Below are 19,623 nucleotides of genomic sequence, written 5' to 3'. Positions count from 1 at the left end.
CCTGAGCTACACAAGATTAAGTTGAGACACTTTTATTTTCTGCTGTTGAAAACAAAGACCTTCAATAGGAAAAATAACAATCTATCCTCCTTGGAAGTAAGTAGCAGATTTGGAGCTCCAAGCTTATGTCACTCCACATCCTTGAAGGAGGTGTAGCTTTCCTGCAACAAAGAGTGTGTCCAGGAAACAAGCTCCACTCTATCCCATCTAGTCCCTCAAAGCCTTAAAGCCACATAACAAACCCCTGGTTTCCCATGCCTTGTTTTAGGATCACCCTACACCATCTCCATAGCTTTCCACCTCCTGTGCAATCAGTAGACACAGTGGTGTGAGTTCCCCAAGATCACTACCCCAAGGGAAAAAATTCAGCCCTTCCAATATTCTGCACAATTTTAGCCCCTTGTAGGCTACATCTCAGGCACTGAACCACAGCTCCTGCTCTCTTCATGGGGTTAGAACACAAATGTCACAGGCAACTAAATCACTTTTTAATCCATGACTCAGTTTGGTAAAGAGTAGTCTTGAAACTGTCATTTCCAGTTATTCCATCCGAGTTTTACTTCTCAAGGACACTTCCCCAGCCAATTCTTTCTGGCTTACTGCAAGTTTGCAGAAAAGGACAATGAAGTCACTCCATCAGCATCTGCTTATCCAGCAGTAGCCAAGAGCGGATACACCAAACCATTCATGATCTACAAAGATGTTTCCAGTTAAATTATCTTTCTCCTTTTCTGAATTCTTGGCACTTGGCTAATTAATTAATCTGCTTGTTATTTTCCCACTAAGCTGTGGCAAACTGGAAGCAATTAACAGAGGGATCCATTTAGTATCAGGACAAGACACAGCAGGAGCACGCAGCTTGTTCTGTACCCGTTCGCCTCCAGCATCCTCCTTCCTGCAGCCCACATCCCTCAAGCCAAACACAGATTTTTGGATTAAAGGACACAATGAAAATTCATCAGTTTATTCTACAAGAGCTGGAGAAAAGTGACAATTCTCCCTCCTAACCTGGGAGAATTGGCCCTTCCCTGCAGAACTCACTCTAAGGTTCCACTAGCAGAAAGACCAAGCTAGGCTTTGAATGGATGGAAGAAACCATAAATTTTTAGAGTGGTCCTTATTTCTATTGCCATGTGCTTGCATTCAGTGTCCTACCAACACAAGGCAGCTCCAGTCTAGCACCAAATACCAGTCTTTGTTAAAAGGTGTGTTGTACAGCTGGGATAATACAGTTTCCCATGCTGGCCTGGCTCCAAACTTCAGCTGAGCAGCTTTTTCCGTGAGTATGTCCTGCTGAGGCGACGCCTCCTGGAAATCGTGATGTGGAATGGAGACAGCTCCTGGTTGGCAGTAATTTGGACAGCATCAGATTCCTCCTCTACAAAAACAGAAAGAATACATGAGAGGCACAGTTTACCAGAATTCACTGGTGATTCCAAGAACCAAATACCAGGTGGAAGTTGCACTTCCCATGTAGCTACCCTCTCTTCATTCTTCAGCAACTTTTCTCTCCTTCCAAACTTCCCAGTTCATGCCAAGTTTCTTGTAAGCATGCGAGACTGAGATACTGAGCACAGCAGTGGCAGATAGAGGTTTTCTGCCCAAAGCCCACCCCCAGCACAGCATGATTTTGTTCGTATGTGCTGGAGGCAAGCAGAGAGCACAGGCAGTGTGCTGGAGCCCAGCCTTTCCTCTCCTGTGCTTACCTTGAACGCGCTTCCTCTGAGCCGGCGGTGGGGACAGCAGTGGAGACTGGGTCAGGGCTCGAAGGCTGCTGGCACAAAGTCCACTCTTCAAGGGTGGGGTGGAGCCTGGAGAAGCACAGTGAGATGCTGCAGCAAAAATACTCAACAACTCAAATGTTATGTCTCACCACAGCCTTTATACTGATGTCAGTTTTGAGGTAGCATAAGTGTTACTTGGAGTTTATCTGAAATAAACTCTAGGTTGTCACAGTGCTGTTTTAGCATTTGAGAAAGGTAAATGGCAGTCTGGAATCAGCTTTTAGCACATTTAATTTTCTTAGCTGGTTTAGCAGAAAATCACTTCACTTGTAATAAACACAGGTAATTTGCATTTCCTGGAAGAAAACTATTACAACCACAATTATATAGAAATACAAACACGAGGTCTGTAGGTACAGAAAGTCTCTCACAGGACCATCTTAAATCTATTACTTCATGTCCTGAATATGGATTAATGTTGCTTCCAGGTGTCACCTTTTTTCTGTGATAATGTTGAGTAAGACACTGTCTCTCTATACAAATCTTTCCTTGCAAGAGAAAACACACACCAAAGCTTTGTGCAATGACTACAGAACAACACCTGCCACAGCCCCCTGTAATTTCTACAACAATACTGGATTAAGTATTTGAAATTCACAAGGCCTTGTTTACAGAGCTGAACAGCCTGTTTCACCAAGGTCAGTATCATCTGTACCTACAGCAAAAGCAGAGAGACAGCTTATGCTAGCACGAGAATGATTTCTGGTAGCATTTCTTTCAAGTGGCCCACTGCCAGGGGCAGAGACAACTGGAGCATCAATAAACACCAACATCCACAGGACTAACCCCACCAAGACTCCAGTCTGAAGCACTGAAACAGCCAAGCTTTATACTGAAGATTGGCTTGTTGGCTTCAGAGCTGAATGCTGGGCAGAAACAGGCAGTGGTATCAACACAAACCTGAACAAATCACCAGCTGGATGCAACTGGGATCCTCTCTCAAGTTCTCAAACTTTCCTTTTAGTTCCTCCAGCTTTCTGCTCTTTCATATTTCTCTGGTCTCTCTTCCATCGTTAATACTCCTCATATCCAGTCTGCCTCTCCACATAATTATCTTCCATGTCATCTACAAGTCACTCCCCTTTCACCTCAGTCTCCCTCAGATAATTACATGGGAAACAACTGTGCTCTTGTTTTAGTCTAACCCCCATTTTTAACCACATCTGAATTTCAGTGGAGTGTATTTTGTGCCATTTAATTACCTGACAAAAGGAAGACATCATCATCCCCTAGACAACTGTGCTGCTCCAGTGTTTTGAGGGCACATGCTCCTGGTTTCTCAGGAAGTACAGAGTCTGTCCTTGATTTAGTTCTGTTGCTCTCATCTGTGGAAAAGCCAGTGAGATCCAAGCTGCCCCTATCAGGACATGATCTCTTGGCACTGTGGTTCTCCTCCTTTTCTGGTGATAGGCAGGTAAAGACCCGCTTCCGAGATTTCAAGCCAAAGGTTCCCATGGCAGAGTCCTCATCAGCCTTCAGTTCAGAGTCACCAGGAGATGCCTGATCCTGGAGCCTGCAAATCCCTTCCAGTTCAAACTCCCCAAGAGGATTTGTCACTTTGCTGCTGCAGTTTTCTGAGATCCTCATTGTTCTCTCTCTTGGCCGTGTCCAATCATCAGCACTCCTCTCACCCTGACTGCAGCTCACACCAGCAGTGCTGCCTGCTGCTCTCTTCCTCCGAGGCCAGTCATTGATGGCATCAGGAGTACTCTTCCCCTTCTGCTTTGGAGAAGGTGTCTGGAGAACTGCTTCCAGTGGGAACGGGGAGGTGACAGTAGAGGCACAGCTTGTGGGGGTGTATGACTGGCATATGTAGGTTTGTCCTGCACCTTTCCCAGGTGTGCTATGGAAGGAACGGCAGCAGGAAGGGGAGACACAGGCAGCTGCTAGTTTTCCTGGATGCTTGCTGCACCAGGTCATAGCAAAATCACTGAAGGGGCTTTCTCCTCCCCTGGCTTTGCTGGCACTTGCTTCAGGCTGAACTTCCAAGGATGAGCAAGAGCCAATTTTCTTAATGCGAAGCTTGGGCAGGCCTGAAGCTTGCATTTCAATCTCCACCTCGTAGGTTGGTGGGCTGGCAGAAGGAAGTTTGCCACGACTTTCAGGAGTGGAGAACTTGGCTGCAAGCTGGGGCTCCCCCATGCGTGCCGCAGCCTCCCGCTGCCTCCTGTCGGCAGTGCAGCGTAAGGAATAGGCAGGAGGAGACTTCTGCACAGGAGGGGAGGGGTTCAGGGCAGATCTGGAGCGTCGCCTGAGACTCGGAGCTTTCACTCCCATGCATTCTTCCCTTAGCACAGTTCTTGCTTCCAAGTCATCATGAACTGTTTGCAAATGGCTTAGGAAGGACTCACAGGTGTTTGCACTGCAGTTCTCCCCCTTAACTGATGGCTCACAGTCTCTCTCAGCATTCTGTGCATGTTCCTGCCCTCCAGCAAAAGGCTTTGGAGACAAATGGTTTTCCAAGTTTTCCAAGTCCTCCCTTGAAGGAGACTTTTGAGACACTCTATCCATCTGTTTATTTTTCTCCAATACAGAAGTATTTTCAGCAACTTGGGACTGATGAAGCTGAAGGCTTTCCACAGAACAGTTACCACCACTATCACGACGACTGTCCTCATTTTCTCTAAGTGTTGCACCCCTGAGGCTCTCTCCTCTAGAACCTGGTTCACGTTTGGCCTGCTTGGGTGTGTGAAGCAGGGACCCCAGTGAAGTGCCAGTAATACCTGGAGTCTTTTGAGATGCACCAGGTTCCCAGTCAGACTCCCCAGGCTGCGTGTGGGAAGCAGAGCAGCTTGTCACAGTGTTTGTGGAACCTTCATAGAGTGGAGAACTGCAGAGAGGCTCTGGCCTCACAGCAAGCTGAGGTATTTCTGTGCTCAGTGAGCTAGTACATAACTTTGAACCAGGATCTTCAAGTTTCCTGGGTGTCCTTTTAGGTGCTTGAGATAACTGATCTGACTGCTCCTGAATTTCCTTTGTGAGGATTTGCCTCCGAGCACTCACCGGAGATGCTAATTTTGAGAGGTATCTCAAGGAACGTCTTGGAGTCTGAAGTTCTGTAAAACACCTTTCTTGGGTGGCAGAGGGAGGAGAAGAAACAGGATTTGGATCTGTTGGAGGTAATACAGAGGCTGTGAACCTTTCACGTTTTGGTGTTTGCCAGGCAGGCTCATTGTAAGGAGGGGAAATTGTCAGAGCTGCACAGCAGTCCTCAGCAGCCACTTGCACTGAGTGAACCCTCCTGCTGTCAGTTAGCACAGATGGAGACTTGATCCTTTGTGCAGGATGAGAAAAGCACTTCCCCAAACATTTAGCTACATTCTGCTTAGCTGCTGGGCTTCTGCCAGGTGTCCTCTCCAGCTTCTGAGGCGTCCTGTGGACAAGGCGAGGCGATCTCCTTGGGAGCTTGCTGGCAGAATTCAGTGGCTTCTGGGCAGATTTGTGAGGTGTTTTGCTAGGAGTCTGCAGGGGAAAAATAATATATTAAAGAATCATGCTTGTTCTACTCCAGGACTATTATCTATCCATCTTCATATTTACTTCCCAAGACTTGAAACATAAAAAACTCATTGGATGAGACTTAACAAACACTAAATCTAAGATGCTGATGAATGGTGAAGAAAACAAGGATGGGAAGAAAGAGAAAAGGAGGTAGGTAACTGTTTCTACCTGACATGAGGTGAGCTCCTCTAAGTGTAAGGAATCTTTTCTTGTTCTCTTCCTTCCAGGTGAATGCTTCCCTGCTGGACTACCCATGTCAATGACTGCACCAAAGAAAAACCTCTTGGGACTCTGGATGGGGGGGCTCTCTGAATGCTGGTTAAGGCCTATAAAATGGAACAGCACAATTTAACTAACACAAAGTAACGTGCCACAATTGTCTGAGTCACGTCAGATGTGTGGAAAAGTAGTGTAAAAAGCTCATATCCCTGGCATGTTCTTTTCTAACCAAGAGTTAAAGCTTCACCAGAATTATTGTTATTTCCCATTATGAAATTAATACCCATCTTTAGAAAGAGTGCTCCAATGGTAAAAAAAGGTATTTTATACCTCGGCCTCTTATTCTATTTATAGCTTGTAGCTTTAGATAGTTCTGGTTCATGACTAAGGATTCTAATAAGTAGAATATAAAGAACTAAGTGTCACCATTTTTAGCTGATAATCCTACTGAGAAAGCCTCCAAAGAAGATCCCATCAGTCATTGCTTTATGCTGCCACAGAGTAAGCTATAGGATTTCTGTCCCATATTTTACAAGGATTTCACTGCTTTTAAGGAATACAGACTGACAATCAGTGGTATTCTGTTAGATGGGCCTGACTGGTTTGTTAAGTTGGCAGTGAATTCATCATAGAAACAGCTGCCTTACCATCCTCAAAATTCAGATTACCAATTAAAAAATAATTACTGAGAATGAATTTCTGTCTAGGGAAGATATTACATGACAGCTCTTAGCTTCTTACGGTCTCTTGTAGAGCCAAATCAAATCAAACTCAGAGCTATCCGTGTCAGCTTTTCAGATCAGCAGTATCAGTCTGCTCAAATCCCACTCAGTACCTTCTACATCCTGCAGTTTACAGCTCTCCTTTTCTTGTCCCTGCTGGAGGTGCTGTGAATTTTTTGAGCTGGGCAGTGTAGTGGAATAGAAAGCACCAGAGCAGGTCCTATTCAAAGCCAGCTGTTTGATGCGTGGGCTTCTTCTCAAACCTGCTTCTGAAAAGGCAAGGACAGTGGAGACTGAGCCTTCTTTCCCGCTCAGCAATGGGCACATCAGGAACAGTTCACAACTGCAAGGAACAGACCCTCAGAAGAAACTTCTCTACAGATAACCTGTCTCACCCAGGAAGGCAAGCAAGTGAAGCAAAGGTTCAGTTTTTTCGAGGATTTTGGAATATTTATGCATACAAATCCTCTCAAGTACGATGCCCCTCCTCTAACTCATGATTACTCTCATTTCTCTTTAGAAATTATATGAAAAGGAATGCTAGAAAAACCATGTTCAATGCAAGTTACATCCAAGTTAAAAGATGGGTTAATGCTCTTGTCTCTTCTTGCTAGCAATTTCATTTCCCTGCTTGCCCAGACATGCTGTTATTTTCTTCCCTTCTGGGGAAAAAGAACAGCAGTAGCCAACATAAGAGGCACTCCCCAGAGCCAGGTGGCTGTCTGTTACAGCAGAAATCAGAGCAGGGTCACAGCACAACATGGTGAAGTTACATTAAAAATAAGCATGTGCTGGTTTGACAGTAATTATAGCAGCTCAGAATCTTGTTCACCCTTCAAGTCCTTCACGTTTTTTCCTTTAAAAGATTTGCTATCTACCTCTCTTTCTTAACTTAAACTGTACAGAGCTGTTAAAGCAGTGAGCAGCAAGTGGTTCTGTCAGAACAGAACAGTACAACACTTTTGGACTGACTTCTAATGAATTAGCCAAATCAAAGCACACTCATGAGCTACATACAACAGAGCCAAACCACCTTTAACGAAAAATCAGTGCTTACCATATATAGCCTTCTCTGGAGATTCTTCTACAACACCAGTGTCACAACCTGGATCAGAAGACCTTGAGAAACAACAGACATTTTGGGCTTAGCATACTGAGCACATGTACAGGAACAGAACTTGCCACAGAGAGTAAGAAGCAGTGCTTTATCCTACACCAATATATTGTGTTGTAGGCTATTCTGAGTGACCAGTAAGCACTTTGCCTCCTATTGACATGTAATTAAGTATTGGTAGCTACCTATATGTACAGGTAACAGGTCTACATGAAAGAAAATGCTACAATTCAGCCTGGAGCCCACAAAATACAGCAGGAGCCTTTTCCTCATAAGCCCTTGAATCAGCAAGTGAACCTAAACAGACATTAGCTCAAGAATGAAAGCAGCCTGACTTACAAGATGAAGCAAGCAGTATTTCCCCCCACTTAAGCAATGGCATTTAGCCTCTACTGGTTCTCTTACTGCCTTAAGTGAAGATGACCTTTGACTGCAATGATACCTGGTAATTCTGCTCATAGCCATTAATTAGTTACTGAAGAAATTCAGAAAGAACTCACCGGCCTTTGATCTGCTTGTGCAGGAGCCTCCTGGACACCTGCTTGTGCAGTGGCGTTTCTGCAACTCTCTTGGTCAATAACTTGCGATGATCTAAAAATCATGCAAGAGCTGTAACATCACACCATTATAAAGCACTTGGAACAAATAAATAAATACAGTTTTGTACAGGCTTCAGCTTAGAATGATAATAGTTATTCTTAAGTCAATACAGAACCACTGTGCTGTCTCCCAGTACTCACAAGCTATCATTATTTCAGTCCAGGGTCTACACCTCCCTCCCACTCCCTCAATATTGTACCATGTCAGACATAGTTAACCTACTGAGATAGCTTTCATTACTCATCTTTATTTCACAGATCCCTTTTAAACCAAGCATTTTTAATTTTGTTTACAAGATGTAAAAAGTTTAGAAAAACAGGTTTCAGTTTTAACATCATCATTATTCACCCTCCAAACACCACAGCAATCCTTTTATCTTTCAATAAAAACAGATCATAATTGTTTCATAGAATTGAGAATGCAAAAATAGGAATTTTAGCAAAAGCTCAACAATTCTACATGTGCAAGTCATATCCTACCTTTGTTGCCCTCACTGGTGCATTTGTATTTTAGGCCTTCCACAGCAGATACTGACTGGCTTCTAAGCATCTTTTTCAGTGACCTTTTTGATGGTGAAAGCATCTCTTCATTGAAGAGATTCCTCCTTACCTTTGTAACCTCTGTGAGACAAGAAAAGCAAGAAAAGATCAGATTACTAGGAAAAGAGAAGAAAAAAAAGAAAGAAAAAAAAAAAAAAAAACAAAGGTAATTTTGTTAGGTGACTAGGGATAGAACAATATACCAGCATGGAAAGACAACATTTTAGAGGCTAAAAAGCTTTGAGAAGTTGTTTTTCCTGCTACTGGAACATGTCCTCCTCTAAATCCATTCCAGCCTTCTCTTCTGAATTTGTTATTATTTGCATTATTCCAGCAATAAGCTACAAGCAGATGCCATAGCAGGAAAAGCAGACAGTCAGTGTCCCATGTGGAACATTAGGTGCACTACAAAATCTCAACCAAAGCACATCTTGGTTTGGAGAACACATGACATTTATTTTTATGAAGTATTTGTGGGGATATATCCTATTTTCAAATATAGTTCATTCTTGTTCCCATTTTCTTTTCAGGACAGAGAAGTTGGAAATAATTTCAAGAGTCAAGGCTTTCTTTTGAGGACACAAAATTTAAGTTTTCTGTGTATGAGTACACAGAATACCACATATTTTTTTCCCTCAAAGTTTCTGCACAACTCAGCAAAACTTCCTTCAGATTTCCAGCATGCCTCAGCATAATTTCACCATGGCTCAGTAAAATTTACAGGGACAACATGTGCTGAAGATGCACCTTTCCATGAACAAGCCAAAAGTCAATATACCTTGCCCTGCCTCTTTCTGCAGCAAAGGCATCTGCTGGGACTTCTCAGTGGCAAGGTAAGAATGGGAGTTCTCCTGAAACAAATGAGAAATCAGCCTCAGCAGCAATGCAATGCTATGTTTAAGTATGAATATTAACTACAAGCTCTGAACACATTATTTCAATTTTTCCTTCAAAACAATTTCATCTCTGTACAGCTGATAGGGCACACTTAGTAAGGGAATACAGAGCAAGGGTTTTTGCAGTCAAGCAGCACAACTCACAGAAAATCCTTCTGGAAGAATTTTACCTTTCTGATGGGGTTCTTGGCTACCTTGGGAATCTCAATTTGACGCAAGTTCTGTGGTGCTTCTGTCATGCTCCTGTGTCTGGCTAACACATGATTCCTTCAGAAAACACACAAAAATTAAGCTAAAATGAGATCACCAGCACACTTATCAACCTACTGACAATTAAACTTAGGTGTGACTCAAGAGATAGGATGTGTTTACCTAAATTCAAATTGCAAACTACATTGATACTTCACTTACTACAACACTGGGATATGGTTTGCAATATAAAAAGGCTGGTATTGGAATTCATTCACAATTTGCTCATATGAACACAGAACCCCCAACACGGAGATCTCCAGTAAATCACTTTTAGCTTTAACAATATAGGTCAGCTGCTGCACAGCATAGCATGCATTTCCTCTCATGGAAGATGCTCCTGAAATCTACTTTTGCATAAGATACAGATACAGAATCAAGACTGTATTTTTTACAGTGAACAAAAAGCTGCCTCCTGTTTGGACTTAGTACCTTCTCTTTTTGGCAGATCTGGTGCGCAGCTCCTCCAGCTGATCACCCTCAGAGCGAACAGCACTGGGAGTTAAGACAGATGATAAAGAGAGAGGAAGGCCTGGAGATTTGCTATCCAGAGTCATGGAGTCATCACTGAAGAAGTCTGAAGGCAGAACAGATGCCAGCTTCGGAGGTATTTGTGTACCCAGACCATAATAAATATCTCCGAGGGTCTTCGGTATAGAATTCATATACCTGGAGCACCAGAGAGAACACACATGAAATACGCCCCTCCTCAAAACTTTGGCATTTCAAACTCAAGGTGTGAACTAAATCCTTGTCCTTACATGTCCATTTAAAAACAACAAACTGAATATCAACTGAGTTTTTAAATTAATTTACTTGTTTATCAGCTACTTTTTCTTTAACCAAAATGTAAGTGTAATAAAGTGAACACGTCTAAATTTCTGAGAATTACAAAGATGCAGTAAATCAAAGCTGTTGATTGCTCTCTACTCACAGACAACATCTGGCCCAAACCATAGTCCCCAGCAATACATAAGTCGTGCCAAATAACTTACACTTCTAATATTTCCTCTAGAAACTTTGTAAGATAGGCTGGGTCTTCAGTCAGACATAAGATGCGCAGCATATCTGTCACCTGGAAGAGAAGGTCAGGTGGCAAAATGGATTAAGATGTGCCAGCTGCAGCACCAGATATTTTAGTAAGGAATATGAAGTAATAGTGTAAAATCAAAGGAAAAGCAGGTTCCAGATCCCCATTTCTAGTGCCATGCAGAAACACAACATGGTTTACACTTTACTTGCCTCTTCTAACAGCTGCTCCATTTCCTCAGCGCTGCTTTGCAGTGAAGGGCACTGAAGGCACAACTCAAGGCGCAAAAATACCTGAAGTCGGCACCTAAGGAAACAAGTAATTACCCACCACATCTTTTTCTACTGCAAACAGCAGATTTACTGCAAAAGGTGTGCTCAAAAAAGCAATGGGAAGGGAAGTGGTTCCTTTTGACAGCAATATTTACTTAGCATTTCATTTGGGTGGCAAGGGAGATACCTCACTGCAGATATTGGCTGCAGTGCTTATCACACAGCACGGGTATATTTGCATTTAATGAAGTGGTTTTACTGCAACCCTTGAAATATTTGTCCCATGTAAATACTTTTCCAGTTGTACAAAAAAGCCACCATTAAAAACTGCTAACCAACTCCACAGTATCTCAGAGGCTGAAGTAAATAGAGTCTCTCATACTCTCTGACTTTGGTCTCCTTCTGTGAGCCATGCTGTTGTCTGAGCATTTTGCTGGTCTTCAGGAGATGGTTTCTGACTCTTCCCACACAGGCCACCTGCAGACACATCATGACAGCAAGAACTTCAAAACTGTTCCCTATCTGCAGGGCAGGTTCTTCCCTTGTCCCCCATTTACCAACCCAACCAATTCTTTTGGAAGTACAGTTTTTTCCTTTTCTTTCAAGGAAAGGAATTACTTTTCGTTTCAGTAGCAGAGTTATAAAATCAAACAACTTAAAGCTTAAAATCACAGAGGTTTCCTGCTCACAGCTCCAGGCCTTCTTCACTTTGGATCCACTTTGGATTTGTCTCTCACAGGGTTTTTATTAAATTAATCCCAGGCTTACCAGTTTTGGTTTAAGATTACTGTAAGCCTACAAATAGTGCTAAAGATTGTAAGAAATACCTTGAAGAATTTTTCTTCCCTGACAAAGCTAGGCCTAGATTTGCCACATAATGCAAAAACAAAAGATGCATCTTCTTTAAAATACAGTTTGCAAGAATGTATTTTTTTAAATACTACCTTTGAAATCAGAATTTGTAAGGAGGTCAATATGAAGTAAAGATGTCTTGCAACATTTAGCAAAGTTCTAAACTGACAACTGAACTGGATTGTCCTACATAATTTACAAGCATCCAGTTTTTCACTATTGTGTCCTCACAGATAGAAGCAGTCAGTGACCATGGTGCACCTCCACATAAAGCCTCAGAGCATATGAAGGAAAGTTAGCCCAAAATAGTAAAAATTTTAACTTCCAGATCAGTAACAACCCTGCCTACATGCTGACACCTACCTCTTTCTCTTTGGTATCTTGTATTTTCAAGAAGCTTTTAATGGCCATGATCATATTCTGGGCACACAGAGATGAGGGAATTCCCTCAGCAACAGCCTTCTGGTAGCTGGCAGTCAAGTGGGCCTGCAGCTCCTCCTCTGTTTGGAAATCTGCAAGGAAATGGTCTCCATTAGCTAAATGCATGTTCACCACATCTCCCTGATAAAATCCTCACCCCAGCTGAAGCAGGGAACAGAGGAGGTAATAATAAACATTTCCTCCAGTAATAATGCATCCAGACCACAGTACACTAACAGAGGCTAACCCAGGTTCAGGCCCATGACATACTATAAGCTAAATTAGTCTTATAATCAACAAAGTTTGCTTAAAATCAGCAAACTTTCAGGCTACTGAAGCAATCAAGAAATGCCCTTTATTTCTGCCTAATTAATACATTTCCAGTTATACCTTGACAAGTGCTTCCCTCTATTTCTTTTGGTTAAAAAAATTTTAAAAGTAAATCCTTATTGCTTTTTTCAGACAGATACAAGGCAAGAAACTAATCCCAGAAGCAGTTGTAACAGTTTATAAAGAATCAGAAACTAAATGGCAGAAAGGTGGGGAAAAATGTCTGCTCTTGCCATGCTGAGGATACAGAAACTCAAACACTGATCTGCTCCTTGGTACTGAATATTCCATTATTATCCTTTGCTCTCCCTTCCATAAAAATCCTGTATAACTCCTCTATCAGAATATAAGAGCTCATATGGGATGTATCAAGGCAGAAAGATAACAGGACTTAACACACACCAATTGATATTTTAGGTGCTTTTGCCTTTCCTTCCACCTTTTCATCCAATCTTTTTGCTGAATGCTTCTGTGGAACCTTCTCATTCACTGCTGGTGGCACAGCATCAGGTTGAAACTTCTGAGCTTTTACATTCAGTCTTGCTGCATTGAGCATCTGCAGGGATCTGGGCATGGTCTTCATCTTCTGCCTGACTGGAGTTCGGGGAACCCCACCTAAAATGCCACAAGAGAGAGTTCTACCATCAGGCACACTGGGGCAGGAACTTCATCCAAGGGAGAGAACAGCACTAAATTCTGGATTATGTGACCTTAGTAACCTCCTAGAGGAAAACATGGCCCAAAAGGTTGGTATTTCTTTGTGAAATTAACATATAGGCAGTGTAGCAGGCAGCTACTTCTCCAAATAAAAAGCCAGGTGCATATTGCTCTGCATAAGAACTTACACAGGTTTAATCAGAAGTTATATATATATATATATATATATATATATATATACACATACATATATATATATATAGGCAGCAATCTTATGTCACAGAAATAGAAACAGCTGACAGCGGGACTTGCAGATACATGAGGCTAAGGTAAAGTCAACTGTAGTTAGTGTAGAGAAATGCAATGATTAAACTCTTCTACAAAAAAAAATGTTCTATTTGTCTAATTAGAACAAAATTGCAATATTTACTAGTAGTTGGAGCAGTCCCTGTTTCAACAGCTAATTAAACTGCAGAGCTCTGCATGCTGCTTTTAACAGCTTTGTCACTCACTGCACAGCCCTGAATAACAATAATTTGTGCCCTACTATAGGACTAACCTAATATTAATAAGCAAATGAGACTGTCCCCAGATAAATATCTAAAGCATGGTACTACTTAAGAGTACAGATTTCTGGAGTTCTTGTATCATCTTTTATTAACAACACACACATATAACCCCAAACTATACATACGTCTTTTTTTGTTATTTCCTGGTCCAGCTGCAGCAGAGGTTTCACTGAATTTTCTCTGGTACAGCTCAGACAGACTTTCTGAGAGCTCCACATCAGATTGGTCTGCACCATCCTTCCTGTTAGCACAAGGAACCTGCAGGAGCCTGTATGAAAGAACAATACAGTTATCAAAAGGTGGGAGTAGGAGGCATATCCCTTCCTTCCTGTGGAAAGAAACAAGATTCTCTAGATTCCCAGTCTGCAGCAATATAGTACAAGCAGCACACACCAGTAACTCTTCCAACACGTGTTCCCCAACACACTTAGGAGGATGCAGAAAACTCAAACCTCTTAAAATGCTGGAAACAAGCATTACAATAATGTACAATGGATATGGCACTGACCTGTACCACAAAACTAAATGAGCAGCTTTGTGCTCTCTAAACTACCCTGCACTAGGCTCTTTAGTTTCACTCAGCAAGCTCTTTGAAGAAAGCAAGCTTATCCATTCCAAATAAACACCAACTGTGAGAACACAACCATATCTTCAGTATCTTGCACTGGATCTTACCATCCCATAAAGCTAAAATCTGTCATTTCCCAAGTTGCTTAAGGTCATTTTAAATGACCTTTATACCTTCTGAAACTACCAAGATTTTAATCCATGCAAACTCATACCCAAACATCCTGTTCCCAGTTTCTTTTGTCTGTATACTCCACCATGAGATAAGCTATCAGTAAACTGAGTACAGAAATAAAAGCAGCAGAATTCTAGAACTCTAAGCAATGCTACAACCACACTCCCTTAAAAGGAAGCAGAAATCCTTGATTATTGCTCAGAGACATTCAGAAAAATACCTGAAGGACTCCATGAGATCTGAGCTTGCTCCACAGGCATTGGATGCAGGATACCAAGCTTCCAGCACTGAAGGATGCCAGCCCCCTGTATGGGACAGCTCCCGCTGCACCCACTCTGGCACTGGAGCTTCTTCTCCTGTACAGACACACACATATCCAAAAATGAGAAAAGCTGAACTAAGTGGCAGAAGCTTCACAGAAGCTCAAAGACAGAGGTTCACAAACCTTTGATCCTTGAGACAATTTCATAGCCAATACAACAGAAGATGAGAAGATTCACTCTAACACAAAACACTCATGTAAAAGCAGCCTCCTTGCTGCAGTCCTACCCAAAAATTTTACTGGTCAGGGATGGCCCATGTGACACATTTTAGGAATCCTCCTTCCAACAGCATGTCCTCAGGCACATGTAGCTGTGCTTTATCTGCAAGCTAATGGAAACTACTCCTTAATAATAAAACAGAAAGCTACACCCATACAGATTTCTTTCTGCATCACATCACAAAGCCTTAGCTACAGATGACACAATGAACAACTCCCAGAAATGAGACTCCTCAAGGAGAAAATCATTAACTTTAGATTTTTTCTGGACATGATGAAAAGACGGTGAGTTTTCCATTTCCTGACACCTACCCAGACTGGCCAGAGAATCTTTCACTGACATGTCAATTTTACTCAACACACTATTCACAATCTCTGGCAGGTGAGTAGCAGAGTCTTGGGAAGAGTCTTCCACTACAGCTCCTTCAAGGCTGCATCCCTGAATTTCAGCTGTCTTCTCAGGACCAAGCACAGTCAGAACTGCAGCATCCCCAGAAAGAGGTGACAGAACAGCAGTGGAGGGGCACCAAGTCTTAGACAGAGATACTTCAGCAATCTGCATTTTAAAGGAAAAAAAAAGGGAAAAAGAGAAGAGTTTACATTACCTAGAAATACAGAGACCTAAGGAGCACAGATACCTTACAAGCAGGTTATAGCTACATGATTTAAAAAAATGTTCTGAGTTTAGCTTCAAATGAGCAATTTGCAAGGCAGTGTCTATTACTGTCTTCACAAAGTGATACTGCCAGCCCTTCTGCCACAGCTCACTTCACAGCAGGCATCAGTTTAAGGCAAAGATGAAGATTTACCATGTGCAGTCCTTCAGCCACCAGACTCCCCAACAGCTGATGAAACAGAGAGCTGCTACATTCTCCCTGTTCAGGCTGTGAGCTCTGCAGGATCCAGCTCTCTGTGAGGAAGTGGCCAGCCTGTGCCAAGCTCCAGCCTGTCAAGGTTCCTTTCACAACAATGCTGACTGGACACTGCAGCTGTCTTTGGCTCATGGCAAGAGGTTCCAGGATCACAGCACAGCTTTCCTGCTTCTTCCCTCCTGTGCAAGGATAGATAAAGTCTGAAAGCAGCCTTTTCCATCAAGGTGAAGAGACAACTTCAATGGAAATGTGAGTTAAAAGATTAAACAGGGAATATACTCTAGAGTAAGTGTGTTGCAGAACTGACCTCCTCCCCATGCTCCCAAGGAGCTGAGTGCATGGAAGCACCACTAAAGAAGGACCCCATGCATCCTGCATGCTGCTTTCCAGCTGATCTGCTTTCTTTGGAAGGGGTCCTTAATCTGTGTTCTTATTTTAGCTAAATCAAATAATTGTATGAGAAAAGGGAGTACACCTCTACAAGGTGGGACCAGCAAAGAGCTCTTTATGCAAACATCTAGGAGCATGGCAAACTGAAGAGGCTAAATCAGAAACCTGGGCTCACAATGCTTATATCAGAAGTAGAGCACAAGCAGAACTTTAAAAGAAAAACACCTAGGCTTTGAAATATGTGAAATTACTTCTACACACATTATTCACAAGGGAAGCTCATCAAGGACCTTGCATGAGAGATCAGTTACTACCATGCACATCTATATTTTTCTTTTTTTTTATTACCAGGCATGCTGAGAAACAATGTTCCTTCTTGCTGGGGGAACACTGATCGATAGAGGGATGGCCTGGAGAACAAACAGTTCAAAGTCCCATCCAGGGGCAGAAGCCTGGTCCAAGGCACAGCCTGTGGCTCTGGGAACCTGGAGTCTCCGAGGAAACCAGAAGCAGCATCTGCCCTGGGGTGACTCAAAGAGTGCACCAAGGTTTCAGCTGGCAAAATGGTGCCTCCCATCTGATGAATCACTTCACACATCGTCCAGTAGCCATCATGATCCGGGCATTCGATCAGCTGAAATAAGAGTAACAAAGATGTCTCAAGTTAAGGCTGGCAGTGAGAGAGCTTTCATGCAAACAAATAAAGATTGCACTTTTTCAGAAAAGCTGGCATGAAACATATCCACAGCATCTACACACGGTGCATTCTGAGTGTTTTTATGGACTTTTACCAGCCTTTGTAGGAACCTAACAAAGTAAATACTATTCCCAGTGAATTAAAAGCTAACAATATTTTCAAGCCAATTTTTTTTAAATCTGGTATCTACACACCTGAACTATCAGGCTGCTTATCTGCAATTCTGAACAGCTCTAACACCCCTCTAAGTCAAATCACAAGACATCCCATCAATAAACACAGTACAGCTACTCCACTGCAGATGTATCTCAGCCTCCACGTGGATGATTCCACTCCAGATTTCTCAGTCCCTTGCTGAAGATTATGTGGCAGTGAGTGAACCTTGGCGTGGTTCCCTCCCACCCAAAGATTATTCATGCCAGAAGGCAGCGTGGCAGATGTCCCGCTAGCGCTCACAGCCGAAAGCCGTGTGACCCCGTTACCTGAGCCCAGTCGGCAGTGTCCACCCAGAACAGGGAGATTTTCTGTTCCACGAGCAGCTCCTGCACACTCCTGGGCAGGAGTTTCTCCGCCAGCTCCTGCGCCGAGGGCGGCTCTCCGGGGGAGGAGGGGGCGTCGTTCCCGGACACGAACTGCCGGAGCTCCCTCCGCGAGTGCGGGCATGGCGAGAACAGGAACACGGCGTTCACGAAGCCCTCGGGCGGCGCCTCCGGGGGCTCTCGGGCGGCCGGCCCCGTCCTGCGGCTCCGGCGGGCCGGCTTGGCGGGGGACGCGATCTCCGGCCGGTCCCACTGGAAGTCGAGCAGCGTCTCCTTGAGGCCGCTGTGCGTGAGGGCGGCGCGGGGCGCGGGGCCGGGCAGGGCGGCGGGGGCGCGCGCCCCGAGCCGCTCCGCCAGCTCCTCCTCGAAGCGCTGCCAGGCGCGGGGCCCCGGCGGGCGGAACCCACCGCCCCGCGAGGCGCCGCCGCGGCCGCCCAGCGAGTCGAAGAAGCGGAAGGCCCAGCGGAGGCGGGAGAGGCCGAAGCGGCAGCCCAGCAGCGTGAGCAGGCGGAGGGCGCCGCGCTGGAGGCGCTGGCGGCGCGCGGGGCCGGCGGTGTCCAGCAGGAACACGGCGCTGTGCGAGCACGACATGGCGCGGACCCCTCACGCCGCCGCCGCCGCCATCGCCCGCCGGTACGGCCGCTCGCGCCCTCGCCTAGCGCGGGCCCCCATTGGCTGCCGCCGAGACCCCGCCACGCCCACTCCCTGCGCCGCCCTCTCCCATTGGCGGAGAACGGAGAGCGGGAGGGCGGAGCGGTGGGGCGGTGAGAGGGGTGCTCGCTGCTGATTGGCCAGCCGCGCGGAGAGAGCTGCTATACCATTGGTGGGAGGCAGTGACGGAGGGGGGCGTGGCCAGCGCGCGGACCGGGCCGATTGGGCGCCGCCACAGGTTTAAAATTTAAAGCCGGCGGGGCGCGCCTGGCGGTGACGTCACTCAATGTTATGCATTACGTCACCCAGCGTGCGGTGTGATGTCACTCATCGTATGGTATGACGTCACCAGGACAGGGCGGCGGTGCTCGCCGGGTACAGCGGGATCCCCGAGCGGGACCCGGGGCTGAGCCGCGGCCCTGGCCGGGCCCTGCCCACCCCGCCCCCGGCAGGCTCCCCTTTGCCGCTAGAGGACCGCGGCTGCCGGCGGACCGGCACCTCCCCATCCCCGCAACCGCCCGCGGGCACAGAACGGGGACAGCGCTGACCCAGCCTGCCCAGAGGGTCCTGCCGGCATGGCATCCTCCTTCCCCAGCCTCCCTGGGACAGCCCAGGGCCCATAAAATTGGGTAAAATGGGTAAAATTCAGATTCAAATTCAGATTACATATTGAGAAAATAAATACATTACTATTCGAGTGGTCAGGCATTGAAATAGGCTGGGCAGGGAAGCAGTGGAGTCACCATCCCTGGAGGTGCCCAGGAGGCATCTGGATGTGGTACTGGGTGACATGGTTTAGGGGTTACAGTGATAACGCTCTGTTGGTGGTTAGGCTTGATTGGAAAGGGCTCTTCCAAACTTGATTCTATGAAGAGGTGTAGGGTCAGGGCACCTGGACAGGACGCTTGTGGAGGACAAAGACCCTGGGCTGTCATCAGCCCCTCCCTGCAGGGCTCGAAGCACATCTGTCCCCGTGGTGTCAGTGATCACGGTGTGATCACAGTGGGTAACACAGGAGAGTCCCCACAGAGCATCCCCACCCCGGTGTCTGCTCCACCCTCACCTCCAGAGCCAGAGCAGCCCAGCCCAAACCAGTGTCACCAGAGCCAGTGGTATTTATAGAGCAACAAAGACGAGGGGCACTAAAGGGCCCGTTTGGCTCTGTGCTGACTGTGAACACAAGTGGGTTTAACGAGCTGGAACCAGGAGCTGGTGCACTCGGCTGGGCAGGAGTAACCTGCCACCAAGAGCAAGAGAAGGACACCAGGTGTCCCTGGGAAAGTGCAGAGGGCAGCCTGCAGCCCCAGGGATGTGGGCTCCCTTCTCCTGGCCAGGGCTGGCATCTCTTGCTGCGTGACATCTCTGTGCTGTTTGAGCCCTGAGGAGGAGCCAGCCACACCAAGTCACTGCCATTGTCCAGCCGCTGGCATCTGTCCC

General features: G+C 45.3%; 1 protein-coding gene across 1 annotated transcript; it reads right to left on the bottom strand.

Moving 5' to 3' along the window:
* Positions 1 to 948: 948 nt before the first annotated feature.
* Positions 949 to 18,126, bottom strand: TICRR (TOPBP1 interacting checkpoint and replication regulator). Its single transcript, XM_059482167.1, has 22 exons — positions 17,479 to 18,126; positions 16,648 to 16,933; positions 15,847 to 16,088; positions 15,350 to 15,593; positions 14,717 to 14,852; positions 13,880 to 14,022; positions 12,931 to 13,143; positions 12,142 to 12,290; positions 11,309 to 11,403; positions 10,867 to 10,960; positions 10,620 to 10,699; positions 10,057 to 10,293; positions 9,546 to 9,642; positions 9,258 to 9,330; positions 8,420 to 8,560; positions 7,841 to 7,931; positions 7,284 to 7,345; positions 6,340 to 6,495; positions 5,454 to 5,611; positions 2,987 to 5,246; positions 1,707 to 1,811; positions 949 to 1,378 (listed from the first exon to the last, which is right to left on the bottom strand). The coding sequence occupies exons 1-22, from the start codon at positions 18,124 to 18,126 to the stop codon at positions 1,260 to 1,262; spliced, it is 5,829 nt and encodes a 1,942-aa protein (XP_059338150.1). The 3' UTR covers positions 949 to 1,259.
* Between the last annotated feature and the right edge of the window lie 1,497 nt (positions 18,127 to 19,623).

The sequence above is a fragment of the Ammospiza nelsoni genome, chromosome 14, assembly GCF_027579445.1.
Source record: "Ammospiza nelsoni isolate bAmmNel1 chromosome 14, bAmmNel1.pri, whole genome shotgun sequence".
Taxonomy (NCBI): Eukaryota; Metazoa; Chordata; class Aves; order Passeriformes; family Passerellidae; genus Ammospiza; species Ammospiza nelsoni.
This window is presented reverse-complemented; position numbering and strand designations above follow the sequence as displayed.